This window comes from Taudactylus pleione, unplaced genomic scaffold, assembly GCF_031769625.1.
Source record: "Taudactylus pleione unplaced genomic scaffold, aTauple2 ptg000244l, whole genome shotgun sequence".
Classification (NCBI taxonomy): Eukaryota; Metazoa; Chordata; class Amphibia; order Anura; family Myobatrachidae; genus Taudactylus; species Taudactylus pleione.
This window is the reverse complement of record NW_028284646.1, coordinates 8,265,355-8,293,080: the sequence shown is the minus strand read 5'-3', so window position 1 is coordinate 8,293,080 and position 27,726 is coordinate 8,265,355. Positions and strand designations below refer to the sequence as shown.

Genomic DNA, 27,726 nt, shown 5'->3' with positions numbered 1-27,726 from the left:
ACGGGAAGTAAGCTGTACAGAAAGAGAGCTAATAGAGGCATGCTTCTGAGTATGAGTGGTGTGCCTTGAGCACTGATGGGCACCTTGGATGTGTCATGTGACCAGGAAGAGCACTGCAGTGTTTAGAGATCGGACCTCAGTCAGCAGCAGCAAGAGAAGACACAGTGATGCAGGTAGGAGAGTCAATGGACACTGAAACTTAGTGTAGTCAGGCGAGAGTTACAGTGAAGAAATACCAGAAAATGGCTACTCGATCCAATATATACCAAAAAAGAAAACAGATGTACTTGGTATTAAAAAAGTACCTAATGCATTTATTGACACATCATATTCACACAAAAAACATCAAATGTATAATATAAATTTGACAACAAATTTCTTTATAAAGAACCTTTTCGGATAGTGTAAGATACAATGTAATACAATCTCCTCAGAGCATTTTGGTTAAATAGTATTTACTCTTAAAACTCACACACACACATACAATATAACTTGCACTAATATGAGTCCCGGCAGTACTGACAGATTTGCTGTCATATAAGGATAATATTGCAGCTGATGGTTAGTCCTCTATGGTACACAATAAATGGTAGTGTATCGGACTGTGAAAACACTACGTGATGGCTCTTATAGATGTATAGAGCAATTTGCATAGATTGGGTACAGTACCTTAGGATAAAGTGGATGAACCGCTCACTGTGAGGTAGTCTGATGCAGAGTTACAGGCTCCCATCACTCAGACCCATATCCATGTGTACCAGGCTCCGCAGCCATTGACCTCACCGCACATCGCAGCTTGCATCACTGCAATACAGGCCTTTTTACAGGACTGTGCTAATGTGATAGCTAATCTCTTCATTCTGACCATAATTATATAGAACATAATTCTGTTTTTTATAACCCATGAGGAATTAATTTAACATTTGGTAAAGATCATTAGTGAGCAATTCCCTTTTCATACCTTTCCATGGGAAGTTTGTAATTATGGCGTGGGCATGATTGCATTATACAGTAGTGTACTACATCCCCAATTGGTATTAGAAGCGTGTATAGTATACAGTAGTTTCATCATATAGCACTTGTTGTTCTTACTCGTAACTCAATATTTCTATAACCCATAAGGTCTCACTCTGTACACATAATGATTTCATATCTATGCAATATTAGTTTGATAAATTATAACATCTTAACTAGTCATTGTGATTCTCATCAACATCAGTAGAAAAGATGGGAAACAGGGCTACAATGTGGTTATTATCTAGCTATCTAGCTAAAGTATACATATGTAATAACTGTGGGCCTGATTCAGAGCCGGACACTCAGAACGAGCGCCCACTCTGAATCAGGGCATTTTTTTTTTTTTTTTGGTGCGTCCTCCTGGTTACCACCCACAGCTTAAGCGAGCGTCCATGATGATGGTCGCGATGGTCAAGACCATCGCAACCATCGGGCTGCCGCAAGCCCTGGAGTGATTTTGGCTCTATCAGAGCCAAAATCACTCCCACTGACATCACTAGTGATGTCAGTGGGGCCGGACCCAGATGGTAGGCATTCCCATGGGAACGCCTCCGTCTGGGCAGCCACTCCCCGGCACGCCCACCAAAGGGGGCGTGCTGTCACTCACCATCGACAGCACAGCCCCTTTGGTGCGAGACCCCGAGCGACGGCTTCCCCGCCGCTCGCCGGGTCTCGCGCATGCGCACGACGGAGCAGCCTGCGTCGTGCGCATGCGCATTTGGGTACCATCGACCCGCTTGCGAGCATCCTGTGCTCGCGAGCAGGTCTGAATGAGACCCAGTGTTTTTACATTTGGACAAATTCAGATTGTACGTGAAAGACCATTGTCTTAGCCTACAATTGGTATTATGCAGCTTTATGTAGCATGTGAAACAAGAAAGAATATCTTTCTTTTCAGTATTATTTAAGTTTTATCCTCTTAGGCTGGGTACACATTAGAACGCTGCCAAAACGACGCAATGGTCGTTCCAATTTCCCTTCATCCCAGAACAAACAATATTAAGCGTACACACTGTGCAACCCTTCAAACTATGGAACGATTTAACGTGTCGTTTGATCGTATATGATTTATCATTGCTCCTGTACACACTAGAATAACCATCTTTAAGATCACTGGCTGGGAGTGGCAACAGGTGACGTTTTCAGAGGTCAAATCAGAAGGACATATCGCCTGGTGGCCTAGTTGGCCATACACACTACACGATGTGTACCACATCTTTCACAATATCTTGTGATTGACCATGCAGTCCAACCAAACAGAAAATGTCATATATGATGCACCAGAGCGAGCGCAATTGAGCGTACACACTGTGCGATACGCACGATATGTCGTTCCAATATGCCTCAAAATGACATATTGTGCCAATATCTCTCTAGTGTGTTCCCAATCTTATGCTATTTGTCACCCATGCTTAACCTCATAAACTCACTCATAAGCGCCAGCTCTTATGGGTGCTTGGGTGCCCCCAATATTTGTTCTGCCATAGTCACTAACCATGTCTATCCATTACAATTTTTAGTCCGGTTTTCTTCGCTTTAATATAAACTCTCCCTTAATTTACTTATTCACATGATTATAAGTTTCAAGTAATTTTTACGTGGAATCATTGCATTAAGATGACTGCTTCTTTATTCAGTGGGGAGTTTGAGGTAAATACCAGCTAGAGAAAGTAATCAGAAAATATGTAGACACAGGATTTATTTTCTAAATGTAAATACCCATGTTTGTCTGCTGAGTGCATTCACTGATGAATTCTTCCAGTGCACGGATGACGTTCGTCTACACAGACCCTTTATTGTTTAAAAAAATAATCCTAAATTAGTGCCTATTAGCAGATTTGGCCAAGAACCTTCACATTTTTTCACCTATAACACAGTTAGTTGGAGCATTATTACATAAATGATGGTGGTGAGGAGATATATTTTATAGATTAGAATGTTATTTATATACGCTTATGTACACATATTAATTTGCTTCCATGATACAATGTGGCTAATTGGTATAAAAGATGCCATTTGTAAAGTAGTTTCTGATTACTGCCACCTCCGAGGGGGATGTAAAAATCTGCCCATTCTGCAAAGATAAAAAGATAATTCTTCAAGTCTACTGTATCCTGCTTTGCTATGGGTGTAAGTGCACAAAGGCAGACACATAACAGAAAAGACACAGCCTTTGTCTCTACACATTTTTCTCACATGTAACTGACTCTTACCATGTACCCAATAGTGTAGAAAATGTTTTTTTGTAAGATCATCTTCATTTGAATACTTTTTTGCATATGAAGATTTTGCTGATTATATATTTCTACAATCTACAGGCCCTCATTTCCTGGAATATTTGTATTGGGATGTTACAGAGGAATGTGAAGTTTTACTTGTTTGCAAGGTTGGTACTATTTAAATATTCTTCTGTCATTTGATATTTAGAAATGAAAAATCATCTAACTTTAATTATATGTGATTTGAATGTCACAAATATTGATAAGAAAACCCTCTAAAAACAATGAGAATATATTTATATGTAGTATTTGTTGCTTCCAAAGTGCCAGTTTCTATGTACGCCAGTATGTTAGTGTAGTGAGAAAGGTAATCGTGTGGCTGTACACCATACCATATCATCCTAATAGCCACCCTGCATCTTTCAATTCTCTCCCAAAAATATTCTTTAACCACTTGCCTGGCATGGTCGCATCGTTTGCTGTATGTTCCCCGACAAGGTTGCAAAAATGAGACCAGTCAGAAAAGCCCACTGGGCGGCCACTGGAAAATAATCTTCCGGCTGCTGACACAGATGGACCTCCCAGCCCCACTTCATCCTTGTATCCTCCACCATAGTGTGCTGTGCAGCTGATTACTGCTGATCCAGCAGCCTAGCAGCACCCACCATCTGGCAACTGCAGTAGGTAGTAGCCACCAGGGGAAATGTAAATGAAGCAACCCTTGGCCCCCCCAATATATACCCAGTGGCTGATCAGAGGAGAGCCACCGGGGAAATGCAAAGTTGCGATGTCGTGATGTTCTGATCATCTATGGTGTGATATATCATTGATCGATATTAAAATCAACAGTAATGCTATGTGTTTAAAAAATTATTTTTTTTAAATAAAATCATGTTCGATAAGTATTAAATACTGTAGATGTTATTGGCCATATTCAATCATAAATATACACCATTTTTTGAGCGTTTTTTGGAAAAAATATTAGCCATTTCAGCGGTTAATACAATATCTGCTTATTAAAGAAATATCCAGGATTTAGGGATTCTCCTTATTTACCATTCATTGAAGCCCGAGATGGTCCTTTTTGGGTATCACTGAGGGTGGCCATCGCATGGGCTCTCCTACAGTATAAAGCATGGGGAAGTTACAACAAATTCCTCTATGCAATCTCCACTTCAGGATGGTGATAACAGATGCAGTGCAGAGAAAAAATTATTTGTTATTCAAATAAATCATTTTTTCTCTAAATTGATACCAGGCTTCCAGTGCAGTGTTCATTTGTGACCAATGGTGTATGAGGGGAAGCGAAGATGGAAAAGTGGGCACGCAGGTATTTCAAAATTGAAATATCATATTCAAATATCAACAGATTTCATAGTGAGCCATGTGCTTTGGGGGAGGGGGAATCTGATTTAAATGCATACTGCCATTTTTCCGAGAATGTGCAGAGCCAATCTACATATCTGAAACTAAGCAAAACTAAGCAAACCTCATTCATCCCGAGCAAAAGAAAGAGCCACAAGGATAGAGAAGGTAAATCGAGAGCCAAAGAGGACCGTTAGTCAGAGTTACCTGGGGAGGAGTCCAGAGAGAGATTACTGCTGGTTTTATGACTGCTGAGGAAAGGCAGCAGGACACTGATCAGCTTCAAGTGTTAGCACTCTGCTTTTGGCTGGCTGATGGCACGGGAGTGTCGCGGAACTTCTCCAAATTCCTGTATGTCAGATAGTGGTAACACCCAGCATCGGATGACATCAGGAGTTGTCCAGCTGACCCCCTTTCAAAGAAAGCTTTTGTGGCTATATCTTCCTTATAGGTCACCTCCACCTACACATGGGGTTTGTTCGTGAAGCACAGTTACAAGCTTGTCCAAATATGCATAGCAAGAGGATCTCTTTCATCCTCTTGCAGCTGCATAGGCTCCATTTTTGACAGTTTTTCAGCATCCCTGGCTATGCCACAATGCGTTACCTGGTGTTACCTTTTAATGCCCATAAGGATGCTGACTAGCCTGAGAAAAGTTAAGTCTATACTTACCTCTGTCGGGCAAGCATCGCAAGGGAGTAGAGCATTGGTAAGCTGCCAAGGTGACATTGTATTGATAAATAGCAGTGATGGAAGATAAAAAAAATCTATCCTGTTCATTCAAGTCATGTATGCAAAATCATTTTCTCATATTTGCATTCTCTTCTACTGCTCACTATCAATTATTCCAATTCCCCTCCAAAAACACCAAAATTAATTTTAAAGCACTTGTATTGACGTCTATGTCTAATCTTACCTTATGTATATAACCACAATCATTTACTGAACTTCTGCTGACCTGCAACTGGCTTCTTCATTCATTACTGTGTACCAGTCATCTGTAACAATACTTCAGGTTCCTATGGTAACAGTTGCAACCTTAGTTCCCTATACTACCACATTTTAGGAACACATTTAGCTCTGGCCACAGGAGGTTCTGTAACAAAACATGGTCACAAGAGAAAGTGGGACTTTGGTCTTTCCCTCGCCTACTCTAGCACTTGTGACTATTTCATCTCTACTGCACAATCCTCTATCTTGTGCCTGTTGCCCTTTATTCTCTTTTTACATTGTATGCTCTAATGAGCAGAGTCCTCTCCACCTACTGCATGTGTGTGGTTCATGCTACTGTACCTACTGTATTATCAGTGACAGAACTAGCGAGTGGTGGGCCCATGTACAAAAATATAATGCAGTGGTGATGCAGGCTGCTGTCCACTAAGGGTAGGGGCTCCCCTCCTCTCCTTTGGCCTGGCCACTTCCTCCTTCGTTGGCACGCAGTGACTGGCAGGGTGGCATACTATATTGAGTACCTTTCATTGTCGCAGTCCCCGCTAACATGCACCGACTGCACAGCAAGTAGCTCTGTCCTTGCCTATTATTATAAAAGGCTTTGGAAGAGGCTGGCACTTTATAACTATCTACATAGCTATATAAACAAGATATAACAAAACAGTTAATGTCAAATAAATTATTTAGTTAGTAAATAACAATACAGTTTTCATATGTAATTGTTATTATGCCTTGATATGACAAATCAGTTGTTATTATTTCACAGGTAGCAAATACAAAGAAGGAAACAGTATTTAAATGGTACAAAGATGAGATACCAGCAGATGCTGTGGATGTTCCTGATCTGCAGCAAGGCGTGTGCATATTTCGTATTCCAAAGGTAGCGTTCTAAAATCACAATGTGACATACATTTCTTTATTTGCATGGTGCCTATCAATATACTGTACACAGAGCTTAGCAGTGACTTAAGATAATTACTGATGGCATTTCTGTTGTCCTTCCATGTAATGCACATATTTTGCTCTTGTTTTGGTAGTTACAGGGAACAAGTGCATTCTGCCTGGGTGTTGAGGAGAATTATTTCTTAAAATAAGGAGTCTTTAGTCACTGTTTGATGCTCATGCCTAGTTGTTGGACTAGGTACATTAAATAAGTACTATACAGTGTATCAGTTTTGCTTGAGGTTTGAAGTTTACATCCAGTTTGTTTCAACAATCACCCACATTGGAAACTACTGTATCAATTTTTTTTCTAAATGATCACTGTTCCAGCTTAGCAACAACGTAACAAACACTCCACTCACTAAACAGAAACAATTGTAATTCATTTATTTCTTATTGTAACTATTATTTGTGACTTCCTAATTGAGGACAGGTGGCTCTAAATATAACCTTATTTTTTACATAAATACCTACCAGATTCCATATGAATGTGTGGTCACTTGAAAGGTAAACTCATTACGTGTCAATGTAATTATTGCATTGCTTTCAGTAAATCAGTACTATGGGACTTAGGGCCTGATTCAGAGCCGGACGCTCTTTCACAGCGCTCGCTCTGAATCAGTGCCCGCCTATTGTATTTTTAGAGTGGCCTCCTGGCTGCTCACATAGCTGTGGGTGACCACCCACAGCTAGTGCGAGCGGCCAGGATGATGGTCGCGATGGTCAAGACCATCGCGACCATCGGACTTGCGATGAGACACTTGTGGTAGGGTCTCATTGCCGCAAGTCCCAGTGGACTTCTTGCTCTTACAGAGCAAGAAGTCCCAGTGGACTTCTTGCTCTTACAGAGCAAGAAGTCAACCCACTGACATCACTTGTGATGTCAGTAGGGCCGGCCCCAGACGGTAGGCATTCCCATGGGAAAACCTCCGTCTGGGCAGCCACGCCCCCGGCCCGCCCACCAAAGGGGGCGTGCTGTCACTTAACATCGACAGCATGCCCCCTTTGTAGCGAGACCCATCGCTATCCGGGTCTCGCGCATGTGCACGACGGAGCCACCTCCGTCGTGCGCATTTGCACTGGGCCAACATCGACCCGCTTACGAGCGCTCAGTGCTCGCGAGCGGGTCTGAATCAGGCCCTTATTTATTAAGCCACAATAATGAGGAAATTGCAGGTTCTGGAATATTAATATACCTATTTATATCAGGGCTATTTAATAAAGGCCGAATGCAGGGGTTAGATATATTTCCTAGGTGCAGCTAAGCACCGCAGTCCCCAAAATTCTCTATTGAGAGAGCGGTCTACACAATTTATGAAGCTCTGAAAAGCTTGACCCTGCTAGCTAATGCCATATTTAGATGGCTTTAGCATGCCCAGTACACCTCTTTCACACCAACAACATGGAAGTGCTGAAGAAGCTTTCGATGGGGAAAGCCATTGCTTATAATTAAGACTTTGACATGATTCTTGCACAGAAAATGGGTCATGTTTATGACATCAGTGAAGATACAGAATAGTTGAAATGTAACATCACCTTTTGTGGTAACATTGTGCCTGTATTTGTACATTTATAACTTTATATGTAAGACAGGAAGGAGTGCAAACAAGGGGATATCATTGTGAATGTATAAAAAATTCAGCAATACAACAGGCTGATTGCAGCACTTAGTAGATGTTACTAACTTTGATCATACAGAATACAATGATATGCACAGTGCAATATAACAGATGACTGAGCCTTACATTTAAATTGCCAAATACTGTAAATTGTTAATGAAAACTATATAGATACAGATTTGGACAGAATATGTGTAATGATATTGCAAACAAAGAATGAATGCATGTTTATGCTTAGTCACATACATCCCGTAGTATGTCTAGCCAAAATACAGTGGTATTTCTGCATAAGGTATAGCGTGAAAGTTGCATATAACCCATGTACACAGTATAATTTAATGGAGTAGTATATATACAACAAAAAATAGTGTATTGACAGTCGCTAATGAAAGCAAAAGTATTCGCAAAATTTACACCTGCTAAGAGGTAGGGATGCAGCATTAGGTTATATTTCCTGAGTGTACTACACTCATATAATGACGCCCTTATTGTACTCAATTTACACTTGTATTCCACCTCTCCAGATACCAGGGGCTGCAGTCTACATTACGCACACACAATGAGCCATATTCAATTAGAGGTGAAGTTTTTGCCTGTCCGACTGTTCGCTTCATTCGCCTGTTTCAGAGGCGAATTTATTCCGTGCTCGTCCCCGCTTTTCGCCTAAATCAATTGCAAAACAGGCGAACACGGAAACAGGCGAATGCGGAACATGTGAAAAGTACTGAAAGAATTAGGGAAATCAGTCTGTACCCCAGAAAAAGATGCTCTAACATAGGGAATCAATATAGATGTGTACTAATAGCCCTAATAAAACTATTTTGCGTACTTAAGTTGTGTAAATTGCTTGCTATTAGCGTTTTTGTAAAAGTGGTGAAGAATGGCATAAAGCTGTATTTTTTGGTGAAAATAAATAGTCCTGTCAAATTTGGGGTGCTTGAAAACGGGTGCTAGCATGTTTTTATGTCTCTAAAGTAAACTTTTAAAAAATTTGAAAAATCCACCTGCTGCATGCACCTGCAATCCCCAAAACACCTGACCCATACTTGTGGACCCCCAAGAAGTATTTTTCACTACTTTTAATGTTTATCCCCCCACTTTTTAAATTTACACCCCAAAAATGACATGTCTTTTTTGGGGTGTTCTTAGGTTTTAGTTTCTGGTTTTTTTTGCGTATTTGTCCTTTGGGGGGTTGTCCCAAGGGGTCTGAGTTGTTTCCCCACGTTTGCACCCCAAAATAAAGATTTTGCATTTCTTTTCACCAGCTATTGATTGGAGAATCATTTTTGGAGAATTGTTTCCACTTAGGCGAAATTGTCCTGGAATTGAATTTGGCTAATTTTTTTTAGGCAAATTTTTCACAAAAAAACAGGCGAATATGGCTTTTCGTCTCTAATTGAATTCCCCTCAATATGCCTGCATCTAGCTATATACTCATATTGGTAGTACGGATATGCTTATCTTTAAATGAGGCCCTCAATGTGATGGGTGACAGCTTTTGTGAACCAATCATTTTTTTACAGCTGATTCTAACATTTTCTGCCTTTTCTATTTCACTAAGTTATTTGATAAGAAAATTATGATCAAATGACAGGGATCAAATGAATGGGATAATGGCATCACTATGGTAATGGAGATTTTTCAATTGAGTGAGATAAATGGATACAGGTAGTGTTTGCATATGACCTTCTGGTTTGCTCCTAGAATTTATATATAGGGTACAGTATGGGAGATGGACACACATACAAACCCTGCAGCTTACTGTATATATATATATATATATATATATATGTATATATATATACATATATATATATATATATATATATATACATATATATATATATATATATATATATATATATACATATATAAAGAAGGGCACACACCAGATTTAGCATGTAAAAATATCAAATTGGTTTAATCTCACATGATGATACAGCAAGTGTGTCACTCAACATTTTGGTCCAATCTGGACCATCTTCAGGAGATACAACAATCCAGCAAAATCAGTAGCACAACGGGCCTGCAAGGATCCAGCAATGAACTAGACCCTGTCTAACAGGCCCTTAAATACCCCAGCTGATCAGTAAAATAGCGTCAAGTAGCCAACAGATGTAACTACTCAAAGTAATGAATGGAGACAACTTACCAATCAATGCAGTCACCATGGTGATCCAATGACCACCGCAAACAGTGACCAGAGCACAACAATCCAGCTCAGTACTTGCCGTGCTGTCAACTCCGAATCCAAACATCCATGTGGGCCGTATTCGGAAGTGCTGTGGCTCAATCCCTTGTGGTTGGAACGCACACGTCACCAACCCACCAGGTGCCTGCCAGGTGACTGCAACCACGTAATGCTTGCAGGGCATCAACAATATGCAGCATCTCTCCACCATCTCAAAAACTGTCCCACCAGACCATCAAAAACAGGATGCGGCGTCACTAGGATGCTCCACTGTTGCCCAGACAACAAAGGCACTAGCGATACTAAAGGGCGATATAGTAAACCAGGCACCACATAACAAGATTGTTTGGGGTATAAGGGACCTGAAATACAGGGATAGAGAATATATTCTAAACAATTATCTATACTATAGTAATGGAGATATTTCAGTTGAGTGAGATAAATGAATACAGGTACCGTATTTCCCCGATAATAAGACACTGTCTTATTTTTTTTTTTTTGGTCAAAAAAACTCCATAGGGCCTATTTTCGGGGTAGGGATTATTTTAATTAACATTGACAGCATCATGCTGTCAGGGCTTAATTTTGGGGTAGGGCTTATTTTGGACCTTTTTTCAAAAGTAAGGGTAGGGCTTATTTTCAGGGTAGGTGCAAGTCTTGCACCCTGACGAAAATACAACATGTATTGAAACGTTGGTGAACAACCTGCCTGCAGAATCTATTTATTTGCATTGAGTGCCGCCATCCCGCTGTTTATATATATATATATATATATATATAAATCCATCACGGCAGCAGTCTGGTAAAAACTCAACAAGACACAGGAATAAAGTAATAAAGTTCACAGGAACTTTATACCGATGTCTTGCTGAGTTTTTACCAGAGTGCCACCGTGCTGGATTTGTTTTTGGGCCGACGGAGATCAGACCTTTGGAGGGCACCTATTTGTGTGTACATGATTGTTGGGATTGCCATCCTTGGAACATTTCTCTCTCTCTCTCTCTCTCTCTCTCTCTCTCTCTCTCTCTCTCTCTCTCTATATATATATATATATATATATATATACACATAATAGTGGACTCTACCAGGGGCTTAGGTATAGATAAGACCAGCACACCAAATAACCATCAATTTAATCGTCAAGGCATTCACTTCATAGCAGCACGATAGTTAGCAGCATGTTCAGACATCTTCAGCATATCATAAATTACATGTCAAATCATGATCAACTTAACTTGGGTCCATCATCACACCCAGCTGATATATATAATATATATTTGTGTGTGCTGGCAGCAAAAGAATGCAAAGAATAAATGTGCAGAATTATATTGCAGTTGACTATTGTTAATGACCACTATGGAGTAATGTTTTCCTGCAATGATAATGTAATAATGCTTTCATTTATTATCCCAGCTAGGTAAAGTAACATAACGTAAAGTGACATAATGTTTACATTTAATTTATTTATAGCTGACTAAAAAGGATCAAGGTGAATATAAGGCAACATTGAAAGATGATAGAGGCCAAGACGTATCAGTTCTTGAACTCTCTGGAAAAGGTAAAAGCCCCGATATTTCTTTAGTGCATGAGAGGCTAAAACATTCTTAGAAGAAATAGCACAGTGATATTAAATAATCCTGAAGGTAAAGAGCAGTGATATACTATTTAATTCTGCTTGGCATCATACACACATTGGTATTATATATATTGATTCTGGCAGAATGCCCAAGCACAAGTAGGACAGATCTTGCTCCAAGGACATCACCTGTGTGGAGGGATTATTCTGTTGCCATGCTGTTAATCCTCAACAGCAATCATACACCCCTGGCAATTTCAGACACTGGCACAGAAATAAAAATGTTTTGTAGAACTAATGCTACAGTTTTATTTGGAAATGTTTCAATAACTATGAATGAATATTATAGACTGCAAGGGGAATGCAGGTATGTTGGTCCTTATCAGGCTCACTACATGGTTAAACTGAACTTTTTGCATTTGGCAGTTGAAGAGACTTTTCCACCTGTCTTTATGTAATGGAATGAGTGTTGCTGTCTGATACTCAGAAGAGCTAAAGAAATATATTACAGCACAATCTGAGATTTAGGGAGCTAATTTCTGAAGTGTAAGCAAAGCAAACTGCAAAACACCTTGGTTTTGCACCTGTGTGCTTCGACCAACTACTCAGTATATATCCACGTACACCTTTACTTTACTATCTCAGGCAGAAAATGTGCCTTGTTGGGTGGAGATGCAGAAAATATTTTGGAGGGGCAAAGACAACATCCATCAAACACCGAAGTCCTGCCCCTTTTGTATGACTCTTTTCAACTGAGTAAAGTTTACCCTTTTTGGCTGAAAATGTAGCTTCATTTATAAACTTACTTTATCAGAAACATAGTATTGGGACTGTATTTACTACATGTGTCACTTTAGTGTGTGTTACATTGCGCAAAGTATACCCACAAATGCACTTACAAATGTACATGCAAATGCACCTCTGAATGAGCAAGTTGTTTGGTGGAAATGTATTTGCATGTACACTGACCATCTGTAATTTAATGACCTTTATGTACAGTGCTGAATTAAAAACAGGTAGTGTGTCTGCTCCACAAATCTTCAGATATCTTCAACTAACTGCAGAAGTAGATAGCCGAGGCTTGCTTCCACTATAATGAGGCCACAGGTGCCTTTATAAAGAGTAAGATGCACAAGGTAAATAAGAAAAATTGGAATCCCAGTTGGAGCATATTAGCCACCCCAGTTGTGCCAGTTTAATCTATAGGAGTCCCTAAGACACCTGCCTAGTATACTAAGACATAAAAAAAAAACAAAAAAAAACATGTCTGATTTTCAGTTACACTTCCCAGGATGAGATTGATTCTTCTGCTTTTGACAAAAATCCTTCTTTAGAAATAGATTTTAAGAAATTTTAAGAGTTGCCCTTCCAAATTTTAGAGCATTTCAAATTAACAGGGCAAATGTTAAAGTTATTAAAAGAACATAAATGAATGGTCATGCTATTGTGACATCTATTTATTTTTTAAAACAGTAATTTGTCCTATAAAGCAGATAGGTTTTTATAAACTGGTACAGCTATTTATAGTAGATAATGTCTAGCAACATGAGCTGGGATTTATCAATAACCATGTTCTGGGACATCACCTACAAGTAAATAAAATTACTAATAGGATACTAAGAAGATTCTATTGGCAAGGTAAACATAATGAGATGAATCAATATTGTGAGTTTTTCCCAGAGTGGCAATTAGGAGCCTCAGTAAAGGTTTTCTATGTTTTTTTTAATCAATTATTCATGATTAGTGGCCCTTTGAGTGTGTAATTATTGATCTAGTTTTCATCTGTTACATTTTCCATCTGTCTTTGCAGCAATGTATTAAGCAAACAGCCCAGTAAGAATGATCTCTTCTTTATATTTACCTGAAAGAATAGTTTTGTAAAACAACAAGTAAGGTTTTACTTTATAAAAAATGTCAAATAATACTGGACTGGACTGTAAGAGTAACCTAGTATACTTCTGTGTTGGGAACCAAAATGAAACCACTGCCACTCACATTTCTTGAACTTGGTGGCTTGCAGTAACAACACTCACAGCTCCATTCACTTCTGAGTATTATGGTATAGGGTGGGTAAGGATAGGGTGTACTCCATTTAAACCCTACCTCAACAGGACTCTACAATACTGAAGTCGAGAAGGGGTTAACATTGGAATGCTGAAAATGAGTGGCTATATTGTAGTTAGCCGCCATCATATGCTTGACTAAAATAGAAGGAAGTCTTTTGTAAATGTATAGTATTTACAGGCGTTTGGTTGTTTTAATCCTTTGGATTCATTGTCTTTATTGTTCATTCACTCATTTATTCTTGTGTTATTGCTTTTAGTGTATGAAGACATTGTCCTAGGAATGAGCAAAGTAAGCGGTAAGGCATTACCTGTTCTTTATTCTTCATAAATACAAAGCAGTTGCAAAACCAATAATCATTATAGAAGAAACAAGCTCTGTTGTTTAGTATATTTCTTCGAAGTTTCTCAACTCGGTTTCCTGCTTATACATTCTTTGCAGTACACTCAACCATCATGACAAAGTAATATGATTGCTGATAACCTGCAAAGTCATTTTTGACCACCAAATAATAACAGGGTCTTTATTTATATAATCAGAGCATGTAAACAAATTTTACCGGAAACCTTCTGAAGCATTATTAGTCCTGTCGTATCATTACTGTATATGATTCCTGATACCTAAATGAGTTTCTTTTTGATGATGAACGGTTTGATACAGCACTGAGCAGTAAAGGGCCACGTCTCAGCCTTTGGTAAGGCTGTATTTTTTAAGAAAGTAATGTATTAAATAACCATCTAAAATTATGTATAAAATCAAATATTATACTAACCTCCAAATGTATCATAAAGAATTAAAGTAGTTCTAAAGAAAAAAATAAGACAAATTGTAGCTTTTCTTTAAAATAGATTTTCCTGAAATGTTACGTTTTATGAAAGTGTAAAAATAATAATGGATCTGGCAATGCTAATGAATTCAGAAAGACAACTAGGACATGGGGCAACTCATTGATGAGGAACAAAATATAATGCAAACATTGTGCACATATAATGAAAAGTCAGTGGGCTAATAGTTGGTTTTGTTCTTGCTGAATTAAACTGGAAAAGCAGATTAGTTCTATATGATCAGTAGATGAAACACTTCAGATTGGAATCAGAGGTTTAATCCATCCTCTCTTTATAAATGTTCTAGCTTCAGTTAAATAGACTTAATACAAAAGGAAAAAGGGATAACGTGCACCCATTAGCTAATAAAATATCACCATGAGATGATGTCACTCAGGATACATAAAAAAATGAAATACATTTAATTACACAATCACAATAAAAATATGGATACAAAAATCCATACAGAGATTTAACATATATAAGTAACAATAATACATTCTATTAAACTACTATGTTACTTGTATGCAATATAAAATTCTGCACTGCAAAACCGTTCATATAATATGATATATTTAATATCATATATTCCCCAGTCTATGGGTTTTTATTATAATTGTATCAGGTCTTGCTATATTGATATTATAAAGCAAAGTTCCACTCACACAGGGAGATCTCGTTTACCAGTAGGAGTCCAGCATGTGTGAATGAGGTACTCTCTTGAAGGTGAGTAGTTAATATTCACAGAGTAATGGTGCGTACAGATGGTACGATAAAAATGTGCGATATGAACGATAACGATATCTATCATATCGTTCATATCGTGCATTTTTCTGTGCCACCAATGACCTGCAATGCGCGGGGTGCGTATAGACGATAAAGATATCATCCATCAACCATGCAGGCCAACCTGGTTGATATCAACCAGGTTACTATAGGGACCCTCGATCGTTGATCGCGGGTCACTGGCCATCGTTGGTGGGTTGGTGGTGTGCTGGATGATCAATATTGATCATCCAGCACCCTGGGAAGGTGCAGGGAGATTTGTTCAGCGATATCGTTATCGCTGATGATCGTCCCATGTGTGTGCGCACCATAATGGTGCTGGTATTCCTTTAATAGCTTTGGAATCCAAAAGTTCCTTTTCTTTTTCCGGTATACCAACTGTGAATTAAACATTTTGATAAAGCGACAAAGTACCAGAGCAGCACTGCTCCCAGGACAATTAACGGATGTCCAAGCTGGACTTGCTGTTCAATATCCCATAGAGAGGTACTGGGTCACAGACTGCACATAAGCGGAATGAATGTCATCCATAGCCGCAATGTGTATGAAAGCTGTGATGCTATTAGCAGGTCCTGTATATAATGGCAGTGACAGACAGAATTGTAAGTGGTGCCAAATGGGGGTCCTCTGATGCGTTTTGCCCCTATTTTTTGATAAAGCCTCCACTAGATGGAACAGTTCAGTGCGATCGCATGGTTTCTGGCCAGTTACAGCCCAGAAATGCCCATTTCATGAACAGTGTGCTCTGTCGATGGACGATCAATCTGTACACACTTACAATCTCCATCTATGTGTAGTTATCCAATCAGCCGTGCATGCAAAAGCTGATTTCTTTATTTGGCACATGTGCAGTATGCTGAAATCTGCAAGATTTATCCATGTTGTGACTTGTGTGTGACTCAGAATAAGTCCTGATTTTACCTTGTAGTGCCTCCATTTCACACATTATTCCACACTGTAGTGTCCCAAGTTCACATTATGCACACTGTAGTGACCCAAGTTTACATTATGCACACTGTAGTGATCCAAGTTCACATTATGCCACACTGTAATACCCCAGTTCACATTATTCAGAACACATGTGCCAAATAAAGATATTGGCTTCTGGGCACACAGCTGATCAGGTTTCTGCACATACTGTAGATGGAGATTGTACATGCCTCTCAGACCACCCCACTGCTACTCACCTATATGCTCCTCTTTCTTCCAAATACTGTATATGTGTGGCAGGCTGCTGTTGATTCAGCTGTCAGATTCACATTCCTCATCAGAACACGCCACCCCCTTACTCCAAATATGCTCTGTACAGATGTTTATGTTCTGCAGTTATGTGGCTACAGGTGAGCCACAAAAGGCCAATGCAGTCCTGGCTGGGGATCATTCACGGAACTGCTAGTCATCTGGACCCTTATGTCCATTTGTCATGGCACATCTGGTTGAAAGTCACTGTAATAATAGAACAAGGGCATGAGGGTGGACAGAGAAGGTACATACTTAGACACAAAATAGAGAAAGTCCATTTTGTGAGAGATTACAATCTAGAGGGAGAGGGCAATGCTGAGACAATAGTAGCGTGTGGGCCGAGGTGATCCTGTAGCTGTTGTAACCAGAGAAACTAGTATCAAGTAGAGGTCTGATAGACTGGTCTGTGTCATTTCTGAGATTATGGTTTTCTTAGGTTATCTCTTATACTGTAGTTAGTGCATGGCGAATTCAAAAATACAACTCATTTTGCTCAATCAAGTCAGGTTTTTAATCTCTCAAATTTAAAAAAGTTCATATTTTGTAAATAAATTATATAATAGTTTGGAAATTATTATGTTTATTGTTTCAAAGCAGACTTACTGTACATTCACATCAATTGTAAAGTATATTTATGAAATGGAACACAAATACAATTATTCTTGAAGAAAGGACTTTTTCAAAGACTTTTGTGTGTATTTTGGAACAACATCTTGAGGCACCAGCAATAGTCTGCTGCATTTTCACATCCTGACAATGCTTTCCTTGTTCCTCGAGACTAGCAAGTTGCTACAGCAATAACGTGCAACTCTATAGGCAGAGGTGTGCCGGTATATCGCTGCTCGCTGCTCCAGGTAGACTGACTGCTCTCTGAGTGAATTGTTTTACAAAATGAATAGAAAGTGCAAGAATCACCCAAACAGGTTTTGCTACATTGGAGGACAATGAGAGGAGAGCCTGGCTCGCATACAAGTCCATTATCACAAGCTTTATGGGCAATTATCGAAGCCCAGAGCACGAACATGTTGTTGAGGAATTCCTGCAGAGCTTCCAGGCTCAGTAATGATGCATTTCTTCAGTTTGCACAAGACTACTTTCCAGAAATATATAGCGATCTCAGCGAGGAGCAAGGAGGGCACTTTCATCAAGACATTTGGGTGATGGAAGAGTGGTACCAGGGGCGCTGGGATGTGAATATGCTTGCAGACTATTGCTGGTGCCACAAAAGAGATGTTCCAGGTGCAAAACACACATAAATGTCTTTGAAAGGTCCTTTCTACCAGAATACCTGTATTTGTGTACCATTTTATATATATATTGTACATTTGATGCAAATGTAAGTCTGCTTTGAAACAATAAACATTATAATTTCAAAACTATTATATAATATATTTACGATATATGAACTTTTTTAAACTTGATATAGGAAAAACACTTGACCTGATTGAGCTAAATGAGTTATATTTTTGAATTCACCATCCACTAAATATAAAAGATGACCTATGAAAACCTTGACCTCAGGAAAAAAAATTAAAATGCAGACCAGTGTAATCTATGTTGATGATACAAGGCTTGCTATATTAAAGATTAGTTAGGCCACAAACAGCAATATTAACTTTTTCTATTTATTGCATGTTCAATGTGTGGTACGTTCTGTACTATACTCACATATTATAGCAATCTAATATGTAAATAAGGATATATAAAAACAAAATGCATTTGAAAGTAAAAATATTACCTTACTTCTTACAAGATTTTGTATATATTTTGTAATAATATCTAAAATAGTGCTTATATCATGCTTTTTGTAATATTTGATTCCTGATGCTAGGGCTGTCTTTCTTGCCTAGATAAAACATCCAGCTAAAGCAGGTACTGAGGTCAGATTACTGCCACCGCTAAAGTGGTGTCAGATCTTTCTGTTTTGCACAGCTAAAAAGATTCTGTAAAATCCAACTACATCAAGACAGTCTCTTCCCTTTTCATTTCTTCATAAAATTCCATCTTGCAAAAATAATATCTCATTTTTGCAGATGGGCAGCTATCCCACATAGAAATTGGTCTGTGTCTTCTAAATGCATGCGTAGTATTTTATAGCAGGAGAAAATGTGATGAAATTGCTGCAAACAATGTTTATGCAGTCACATTTTGGCCATCCCTATATGATCCCAATTCCACTGAGATAATTATTACCTTTAATCTAAATTTAACGTTATCCTTTAATATCCCATTAACATATTCTTCTTTTATGATTGAATAATAATTGCAATATAATCATTATAGAACTTTGACACTATTTTTTAATGTGAACAAACAAATAAAAAAACATATACACAGTCCCCATTTTTTAGAGACCAGGTACCGTTATGATGCATACATACGGTCAGATTTTTCTTCAGATCTGAACGATAACGATTTTAAAAATCGCTCAATCGTTCATATCTGAAAGAAAAATCTGACATGTGGGCAACAATGAACGATGAACGATGCGCGTTCCCGTTTGCCAGATAACGATATCTGACATCTGATGTGTTTGCAGTCAGATTTGGTCGATTTAATCCATTTTAATACAGGCTGAAATCGTTCAATCGTTTGCAAATCGTTCAATCGTACAATCGTTCATCTGACATATCTGACCGTGTGTATGCACCATTACTTATAAAGATTTCAGAAGACAGTGGGAGAACACCATTAAAGGTTTGTGCATACAAGTTTGCATTGTACTGTTTTTATGTTGATCTTCAAAAATAAAAAAAGTTTCAGTAGTAATAAAATTTATATTTCATGCAGGACACTAACTTAGAAAAGAACAATGTGTCATTGTGACAAGAGACCTGTGAGGTTTTGTTTATTTATTTGTTTATTTAATGAAGAAATTATAGTAATAAAATTATAGAATAACATAGCATAAAATAAATGTCAAATCCCTGTATAGCACATCACAGGGTAGCTTGCATGTAGTAGAAACAGAACAAGAAGAAAGATAAGAAGAATTACAAAATATACTAAAAGAGAAAATAGAAATAAAGGTAGACACTTGAAGAGGGTAACCACTTGGGTGTCGCTCACCAAAATTAATCAGCTGGGTCAACACAGTCTTTTATTCATTAGCCTAAATATAAAATGTAACATTAGTCCTCACAAAGCCTCTTTAGCCTGTTGGGGTCTTTATGGTCTGTTTAAAGTGTTTGCCGCGGTGGTGTATGGTAACCATAACCTCTTAACATATCCTATTAGCAGAGTATTCTAGCATGTGGAGGGCATCGGAATGATACTAGATATATTTATTATTCAGACAGATTGCCAACCAGGATAAAATACACTTAGCCAGACAGTTGTTTGGTGCTGGTGGCAATTAGTCCACACGTGGTACAGTTTAACCAGTTCTTAGGTCTATTGAACCAGGTAGAAAAACTAATAGCATAGGACACAGGGATATAATATGTATAACAGAATTGTAGAAGCAGCCTGGAGCTTATGGGTATTGCTGGGTGTTGTAGTGCACTGGACATCTGGGTGGTAAAAAACATTGGCATATGTTAGCACTATGCCCCCTCACTGTAGTGGTGGATTTGGTGGATCTGCACATAGCAAACAGATGGAGAGTCTCAGGGTTGCATTTGTTCATAAGTAATGCCAGGGAGGAAGATAGCATGGAGACACCGCCTATACGCAGTAGCGCATTTCAAAGGTGGGACCACTTGCTGACCTTTGGTAGGTCCTAGAGACCAGCAGCTGTATAACCTGTCAGCAGCATGAATGGAGGAGGCAGTGCCAGAGCACTCCTCATCCAACAACCCCTCACTGAAGACTGCCTCTCATCACATGACATAACATGAGCATCACAGAAATTGACATCTCACCTGTAATGAAAAACATGGAGGGTTATGCAAACATAACATTATTCATCAAGAAAAATATCAACAATACATAAATGTTACAGTCCACAGTCTTGCAAAAAAATCATTCTGAACATGGGAAAATCAGACTTGTGGTCAACATTTCAGCAATATTGTTTTAACTGGATACATAAGATACATCAGGTCCCTGATAAAGTGATATTTAGCAGTGATGTCTAAACTAGAAATGTTCAAATTACACTTCATCCCAGCAGTAAGAAAGACAACTACAAGCATTCCTTCAACTTTTCTTTTTTGCAGTTGGGTACACTTGATGCTTTCACCCTTTTTGGATACTTGTTTTGAATTTCAGGACTTCCATTTTTGCCACAGTTTGGTTTAGGACCATGAAGTGTGTGAGGTACACAGAAAAAAAAGTCTAGCAAACTCCTCACTATACTTTAGTGGAGGTTTCCCTTTCTTACTCCTCATAGAACTCCTTTTCTCTGAATGGTGGCTTACATTGGTTGTCTCACTTCCTGACGTGCTTTCAGCTGCAGGCATATCTACCAACACAAGTCTTTGTATGAGACATTAGCTGATGTAGTCTCATGAAACACAACTTCCCCTTGATAGTATGAGCTTCCTGTTGTTAAGGTCAGATAGCTGGCAACTCTTGCTCTGTTTACATTATCCTCACATGATGCCTTTGATTAATTTAAGATCAAGTTTATGCCTTTTCTCTTTAGGTACGGGAGCATAAGCTCTACTCCGAAATACAGATAGATGACTGATATTTGGTTTTTTACCAGTCCATGTCTCCAATGGTGTCTTTGACTGCCACTGTAGGTGATCGATTTTGTAGGTAAACAGCTGTTTGTATTACTTTGGCCCAAAATCTTTTATCAAGACTTGAATCATTCAGCATAGCCAGAGTTCTTTCTACTATTGTGTTATTTGTTCTTTAACTTACACCATTCTATTCTGGTGTATAGAAATTAGTTAGAGGATCTTGTATGCCATTTTCTTAGTACCTTTAGTTTCACATCTGTTTGGTTTTCTATGAGATTCTTGTACACTTTGAATTTACTCGTTACTTCGCTCTTGTTTCTTAGAAAATAAATGTGTCATTCTTGTAGCATCATCAATGAGTGCCATAAAATGATGTTTCCCATTCATGGATTCTACCTTCATTGGTCCACACACATCAATATGCACTAACTACAATGACACTTGCACTCTGGATGCAAACGTGTTTGTTTGCCCCTTATACAGTTTTCATGCTGATCTTACAGGACTGCCCATTGCCATCCCAGTTGCCATACCACTTTGAGGTTTTTGTACACTGTCATAGCCTAGGTTCCTAGCTTTCTGTGCCACAATTCCATTGATTGGTTGGATACAGCAGCTACCATTGCATGACATTCCACTGTGTCTAAGGAATATAGTTGTTGGTACTGAGTTGCTGCAGCAATTACAGTCCCTCTTTGGTTGTGCACAGTGCACCGACCCTTTGCAACTTGGACTCTGTTTCCTCTCCTCTCAAGAACACTTATCACAATTTGAATAGTTACTTGGTTAGGTACAAATAATAGGTCTTCAAAGTCTGTAACAATTTCCTTGCCTTTCACTTTTAAGCATTGAGTAATTGTCCTGACTTTAGTGGCATTTAGGACCATTCTCCAAATACCTCTGTCTTTAATTGACTCACATGGCTTTAATGATTTGAACCAACTTTCATTACAGTTGAGTCCATGTACCAACAGTTCTTATGGTGGCTATCTGCTACATTTAAGGCTGACTCATTCCTGCTGTCACATTTAAGTGATGAGATGCCACTTGATTTATTTGATCTGCCTTTGGCCTTATTTCCCAACTTGTGACATTTGAAAAAGCAAAATTTAGGCTTTTTGTGCTTTGAACTTGGAGGACAGAATTTCAGTATTTATTTCTGTAGGCGTACACTCTTGAAACTGCAATAATGTATCATATACAGTCTCTGAGGTTAGCTGTCTTGTACTTGACACTAAAGCTACTATTAAAAAGTAATACTGTTGCATAAGATTCTGCTGTATCAACATTGCAACCTCCTTGTCATCTGTTATAACTTCTAATGAAGTCAATTGCTGAGAAATATATAACATTCAGTTTATATATTCATTCATGCTCTTATTACATGCACTGTTTTGCTACTTTTGATTAGCCCTTTATCTTCATAAACCATTTACAAATATATCATGTGCTGTTGCTTTACTGTGGATAATGGAATAAATGTGTGATTCCACTACAAGACCAGTTGTCCCCATAGCTCTATCTACTATTTCATATTTTATAATATCACCAGGAGTGCTAATAACCTTTCGTAACTTCTCCCACTTCAACTGCATCTTCATGGCTATTTTCCATGTTCTGTAGCATAGTTTATAGCATCTGCCAGCATCTCAAAACTCATGCTGATCCCTGCACTGTACATTTTTCTCTACAGTTGAATAAGGGTATGTCTGTACTCACACAGATCATCTTACTCTATGTAATTTTCAGCTTTGTTATTTCGGTATCGACTTGTTAAGTACCAAGGGTATCTGGACGTTTGGCAGCCGAATTCATTCATGGACTTGGTTCAGATACCACTTGCCCTAGCCTGGTGGTTAGAATGATGTTTAGTATGCTGTTTGGGCTTAGGGTGAAGGCAGTGACTGCTGGGCCCATAACCTGTTAGCAGAGGTGGTGCATGGGGACCATAACCTATTAACTTAAGGCTGCTGGATTGTGTCCTGGACCCTTAAACTATTGGCAGAGTAGCCCAGCAATGTGGAGTGCCAGGGAGAAAGATACATGAAGATGCCACACATTCGCATTTGTGTATGTCAGAGGTTGCTTTTCTATCTAGAGATCACTAAGTTACCTATCTCAAGTATGGATGGAGGCAACAGCAGAGTTTTATTGTGTCCTGAATTGTCTCTATTCTAGAGCTTCAGGGATAACAAAACCATTATTCTAACTAGGTCACTGCTTAGACAGTCAACGTTTCAGGAACTCTGAGGATTTAAATTAACCTTCAACTTCCTGGTTAGCTGACAATGGGGATGAGGAGAATAATTTTTAAATCAAGACTTTCTATAGGGCACACTAGGGACTTAGGGGGTCATTCAGACCCGCTCGCGAGCAAAGTTCGCTCGCAAGCGCGTCGATGTTGTGAGAATCCGCCTGCGCATGATGGAGGGAGCTCCGTCGTGCGCATGCGCGAGACCCGGCGAGCGATGAGAAATATGTCGCTCGGGGTCTCGCACCAAAGGGGGGCGTGCTGTTGATGGTGACTGACAGCACGCCCCCTTTGGTGGGCGTGCCGGGGGCATGGCGGCCAGACGGAGGCGTTCCCATGGGTAATGATGTCAGTGGGAGTGACTTTGGCTCTGATAGAGCTAAAATCACTCCTGGGCTTGCGGAAGTGAGACCCTACCGCAAGGGTCTCGTCGCAAGCCCGATGGTCGCTATGGTCAAGACCATTGCAACCATCATCATGGACGCTCGCATAAGCTGTGGGTGGTAACCCACAGCTATGCGAGCGTCCATAAGGCCACTCCACATTTAAATAGGACGGCCCTGATTCAGAGCGAGCGTTCTGCTCAGAGCGTTCAGCTCTGAATCAGGGCCTTATTACATTGTGCCATGGTTCCTCTTGCTGCTGCTCCTCTCTGTCACTGATTGCCTAGGAGTGTGGAGCTACCCTGTGATAGGAATGGCCATCTGAAGCCAATGTTGGGCAATCATAGATGTTTCTGATTCAATGGTGATGGTTTTGCAATTTGAATGTGATGGTTGCCATTGCCACTCCTGCTGCGTACACTTGGAAGGAGAAACTCTGTGTCCTTACCAGAGCTCATCACAAGTGTAAACTACAGCTGTCAATTGTGCATTCACACTAGCATACCATCTACAGGTAAGGCATCAAATGGTTAGCAGGTGATAGTTACATGCATCAGCAATTTGATGCTACCCTTTAAATGCCCATACCTACCCTGTGGTGTCACATTCCCTGCTTTCCACTGATGAACAGGAGCAGCACTTGGTAGCATCACAGCAGTGAAGCTGACATCCTCTATGCTTCCATACCAGCCCCCATCTACATACAAGGTAAGAATTGGGGGGAAGGGGGGGGATCTGGTCAGTCTGCATTGCATCTGATTGGTATTTCAGATGGTATTTTGTAAGTCAATATATAGATGTGATTTTGATCTTGTATAATAGATTTCAGAACACTGTAATACCTTTCTCTATAAGCAATTGTAGTAGATAAACCTTTATTGCAATACCGCTTCTGTTGAGTTTGGAAAATAAACTGCATCTTATCCTTGATAATCTTTAATTTTCTTCTCTTCTACTCTCAACCTCCCTTGAGTAATTACAAAGCTCTTCCTGAAAATGCATTTTAAAGTGTTTCACCTCATTTAAAAAAAATTCAGCTGGGTCTAAAATGAATATGCTAATACTCTTTAGCTTAGCTGCGTTATGGAAGCCTTGCCGAAAAATGTGTATTTTTATGTTAATGTATTACAAGGAGATACACATATGTGTAGGCTGAGGAAGCAGAGAAAGCACACATAAACTAGAGGCACAACAGAAATGCTGGATGCTTAAAAACTATAAAACACATTCTGACAAAAAATTGTAGCCACATTATTCCTAAATACAAAATGATCAGAACCATTATACATATTGGGTGAGTAAATCCAGGATGCAAAATTAAACCTGATCTAAGCATGTTGTAATACAAGATGAGCAAACAGGATCGTAAGTTCATATCAGGTGCCCAGAGGAGAAATATACTGTGGAGCCCTCCAGCCTCCCCCCACTCCGGTGACGCCAGCTTGCACACGTGTCTGCATATGCGCAGTAGCATGGCTGAGGGACAAAGGAGGAAGTAATGTGATCCCAGTGACTCATCAATGGTACATCTGGGCAAATAAAGATTCCTTATTGCGGTGAATTGCAACGAAGAGGAATCTTTATTTTCAGACGCTGGCCGCAAATAATAAGCCCTATATGTTTTATTTTAACAATTAGTGTACTACCTTAAAAGTTAAAACAACTACTGCTCTACTTTCTTTCATTATATAAGACACAGAAGCAGACACTAGTTGACTACACACCGTGATGTGCCCCACACATTCCAGGACTTTTCAGCTCAAGGCCCTAGGGAGGGGTGTCCACCAAGGGGGTTTGTGAGCAAGGAAAGCAGTGAGCAATGACTGCAGCAAATCCCTTATAAAATGTGTGGAGAGATCTGTCCTTGCTCAGCAGCCCCCTTGGTCCTGGTACCCCTCTGACAGCTAGCGCCTGCAGGCCAATGCTTCAGCTGCCTCTGGGAGTTATAACACTGGGTGCAAGAATTAATGACTGATTTTGCATATAGCACATAAGCACATAACTAACATCTGGGAGTAGGAAAGAGGGACTGTCTGCACCCAAAAGGGGTGTAGCCTCACAGCAAGTGAGCATGACATCACAACAAGCCCACATTCACGTCACTCTGGGAGTGGGACCAGTGCTCCTCAAGCTTCTGTGCTGCCCCTAGGCTCACCCCGCACTAAGATGCCATGTGCACGGCATCTATTCACCTGCTGCTCTGCTTTACTGAGAATAAGTGATATAGGGCTTCCTCTGCCTTGGGACACTGAGGCCCATGGGTGCGACAGCAGGGCAATGCCTAAAAAGAAAAAAGCAGGTCTGTCCCAACATAAGTTATATGGTTGGGGGGTATACAATCACTGGGCAGCTTTAGTATAACACTGAGATTCAGGGTTGGCTAGGATGCCTCCCCCTAGCTACTCTGAATCTGTCTGCACAGTTATATTTTCCCCTCCCACAGTGAAGCATAATTTCGCCAAGGTGCACCTTCTAGATGGATTTACTACAAAGACTAGATAGACAGGTAGATTACCTATGGAGTGGGTTATCAAAGCTGCTGATCATTGGTGGCTTTGAAAGATATCTTTATAATGCCAATAGGACCAGGATTGTTTAGCATTTACTTCTATTGGCATTTTAAAACTATCAGTCAATGCTGTCAATGATCGTCGTAAAATCCGTGCCTAGGAAATCTACCTCCAAGAGAGGAATTTCGCAAATCATCACTTGTGAGCCTAATTTTGGTCAATTTTAAAGTTGCCAGATGTAGTAAATCAAAACTGCCAAATATATCACAGCAAAATTGCCATGTTCAAAAAAAATGCCTGGGCATCCCGAGAATGTTGGTAGTTTACCTTAAAACTTTGCTTTGCCTAAAAAGAGTGATAAAGCTAACTTCAGTAGTTTGGAGGGCAAAATTATTGGCGATGTGTGTCACCCCCCTGGAAAAACTTCAATAAGACCCCCTTAAATGTTTATTTGCTCTAATGATCAGTAAGATAAAGGGATACTATCATTTTATGGGGTCTATTTATCAAATAATGTTTGCTGGATAAACACACATTTTCGGGGGATACCCACAAATATTAAGGATCCCCTGAAAGTATGAAGGAGAGACCACAGCAGATATCAGAACCACATCCCCCATAGATTTGTATGAGGGCTGCAAAGCTGTCAGATTTACTATGTTCTGGAATGTGCAGCCATCTCCAGATGGTATTATCCTGTAGTAGCCTATGGTCTACTAACATGCATCATTTTTCAGAGAGAGGCCCTCTGGCTCCATTTCCGTGGTCTCCTCATCACACTGCTTCCAGCTCTTCACCAGGATGGGCTCTTATCAGAGCCCGGCTCCTGGCAAGTGAATTTTAGCTAATTTGCGTGAAGATATTCATCTTCACTTTGTGAATTTATGAAAACATATTGATCACATTCACATTAAAAATGCAGACTCTGATAATTATGCTTCTAAATCACAATTTGGCAGTACTAAAAGACATACCCTAGTGTCACAAATATTTAGATCCTTAGATTAATAGTATTTGCTTACATAAATATATATTCACAGCCACCTTATAGTTAAATATTTCTGGTAAGCAACACATCTCATTTTTATAACATTGTTCCTTTAACTGATTACCGATATTATATTATATGCAGAGTTGACAGATTTTCAAAACAAT

The 27,726-nt window shown here is 39.4% G+C and overlaps 1 protein-coding gene across 2 annotated transcripts in view; it reads left to right on the top strand.

The window, feature by feature from the left end:
• The window catches only part of MYOM2 (myomesin 2), a 184,744-nt gene that overhangs the window by 137,662 nt on the left and 19,356 nt on the right, over positions 1 to 27,726 (top strand). For both annotated transcript variants that reach the window (XM_088479697.1, XM_088479696.1), the window contains 4 exons: positions 3,336 to 3,403; positions 6,319 to 6,432; positions 11,775 to 11,862; positions 14,204 to 14,242. In XM_088479697.1, coding sequence (XP_088335823.1) covers positions 3,336 to 3,403; positions 6,319 to 6,432; positions 11,775 to 11,862; positions 14,204 to 14,242 — 309 coding nt within the window. The remainder of the gene's footprint in view (positions 1 to 3,335; positions 3,404 to 6,318; positions 6,433 to 11,774; positions 11,863 to 14,203; positions 14,243 to 27,726) is intronic.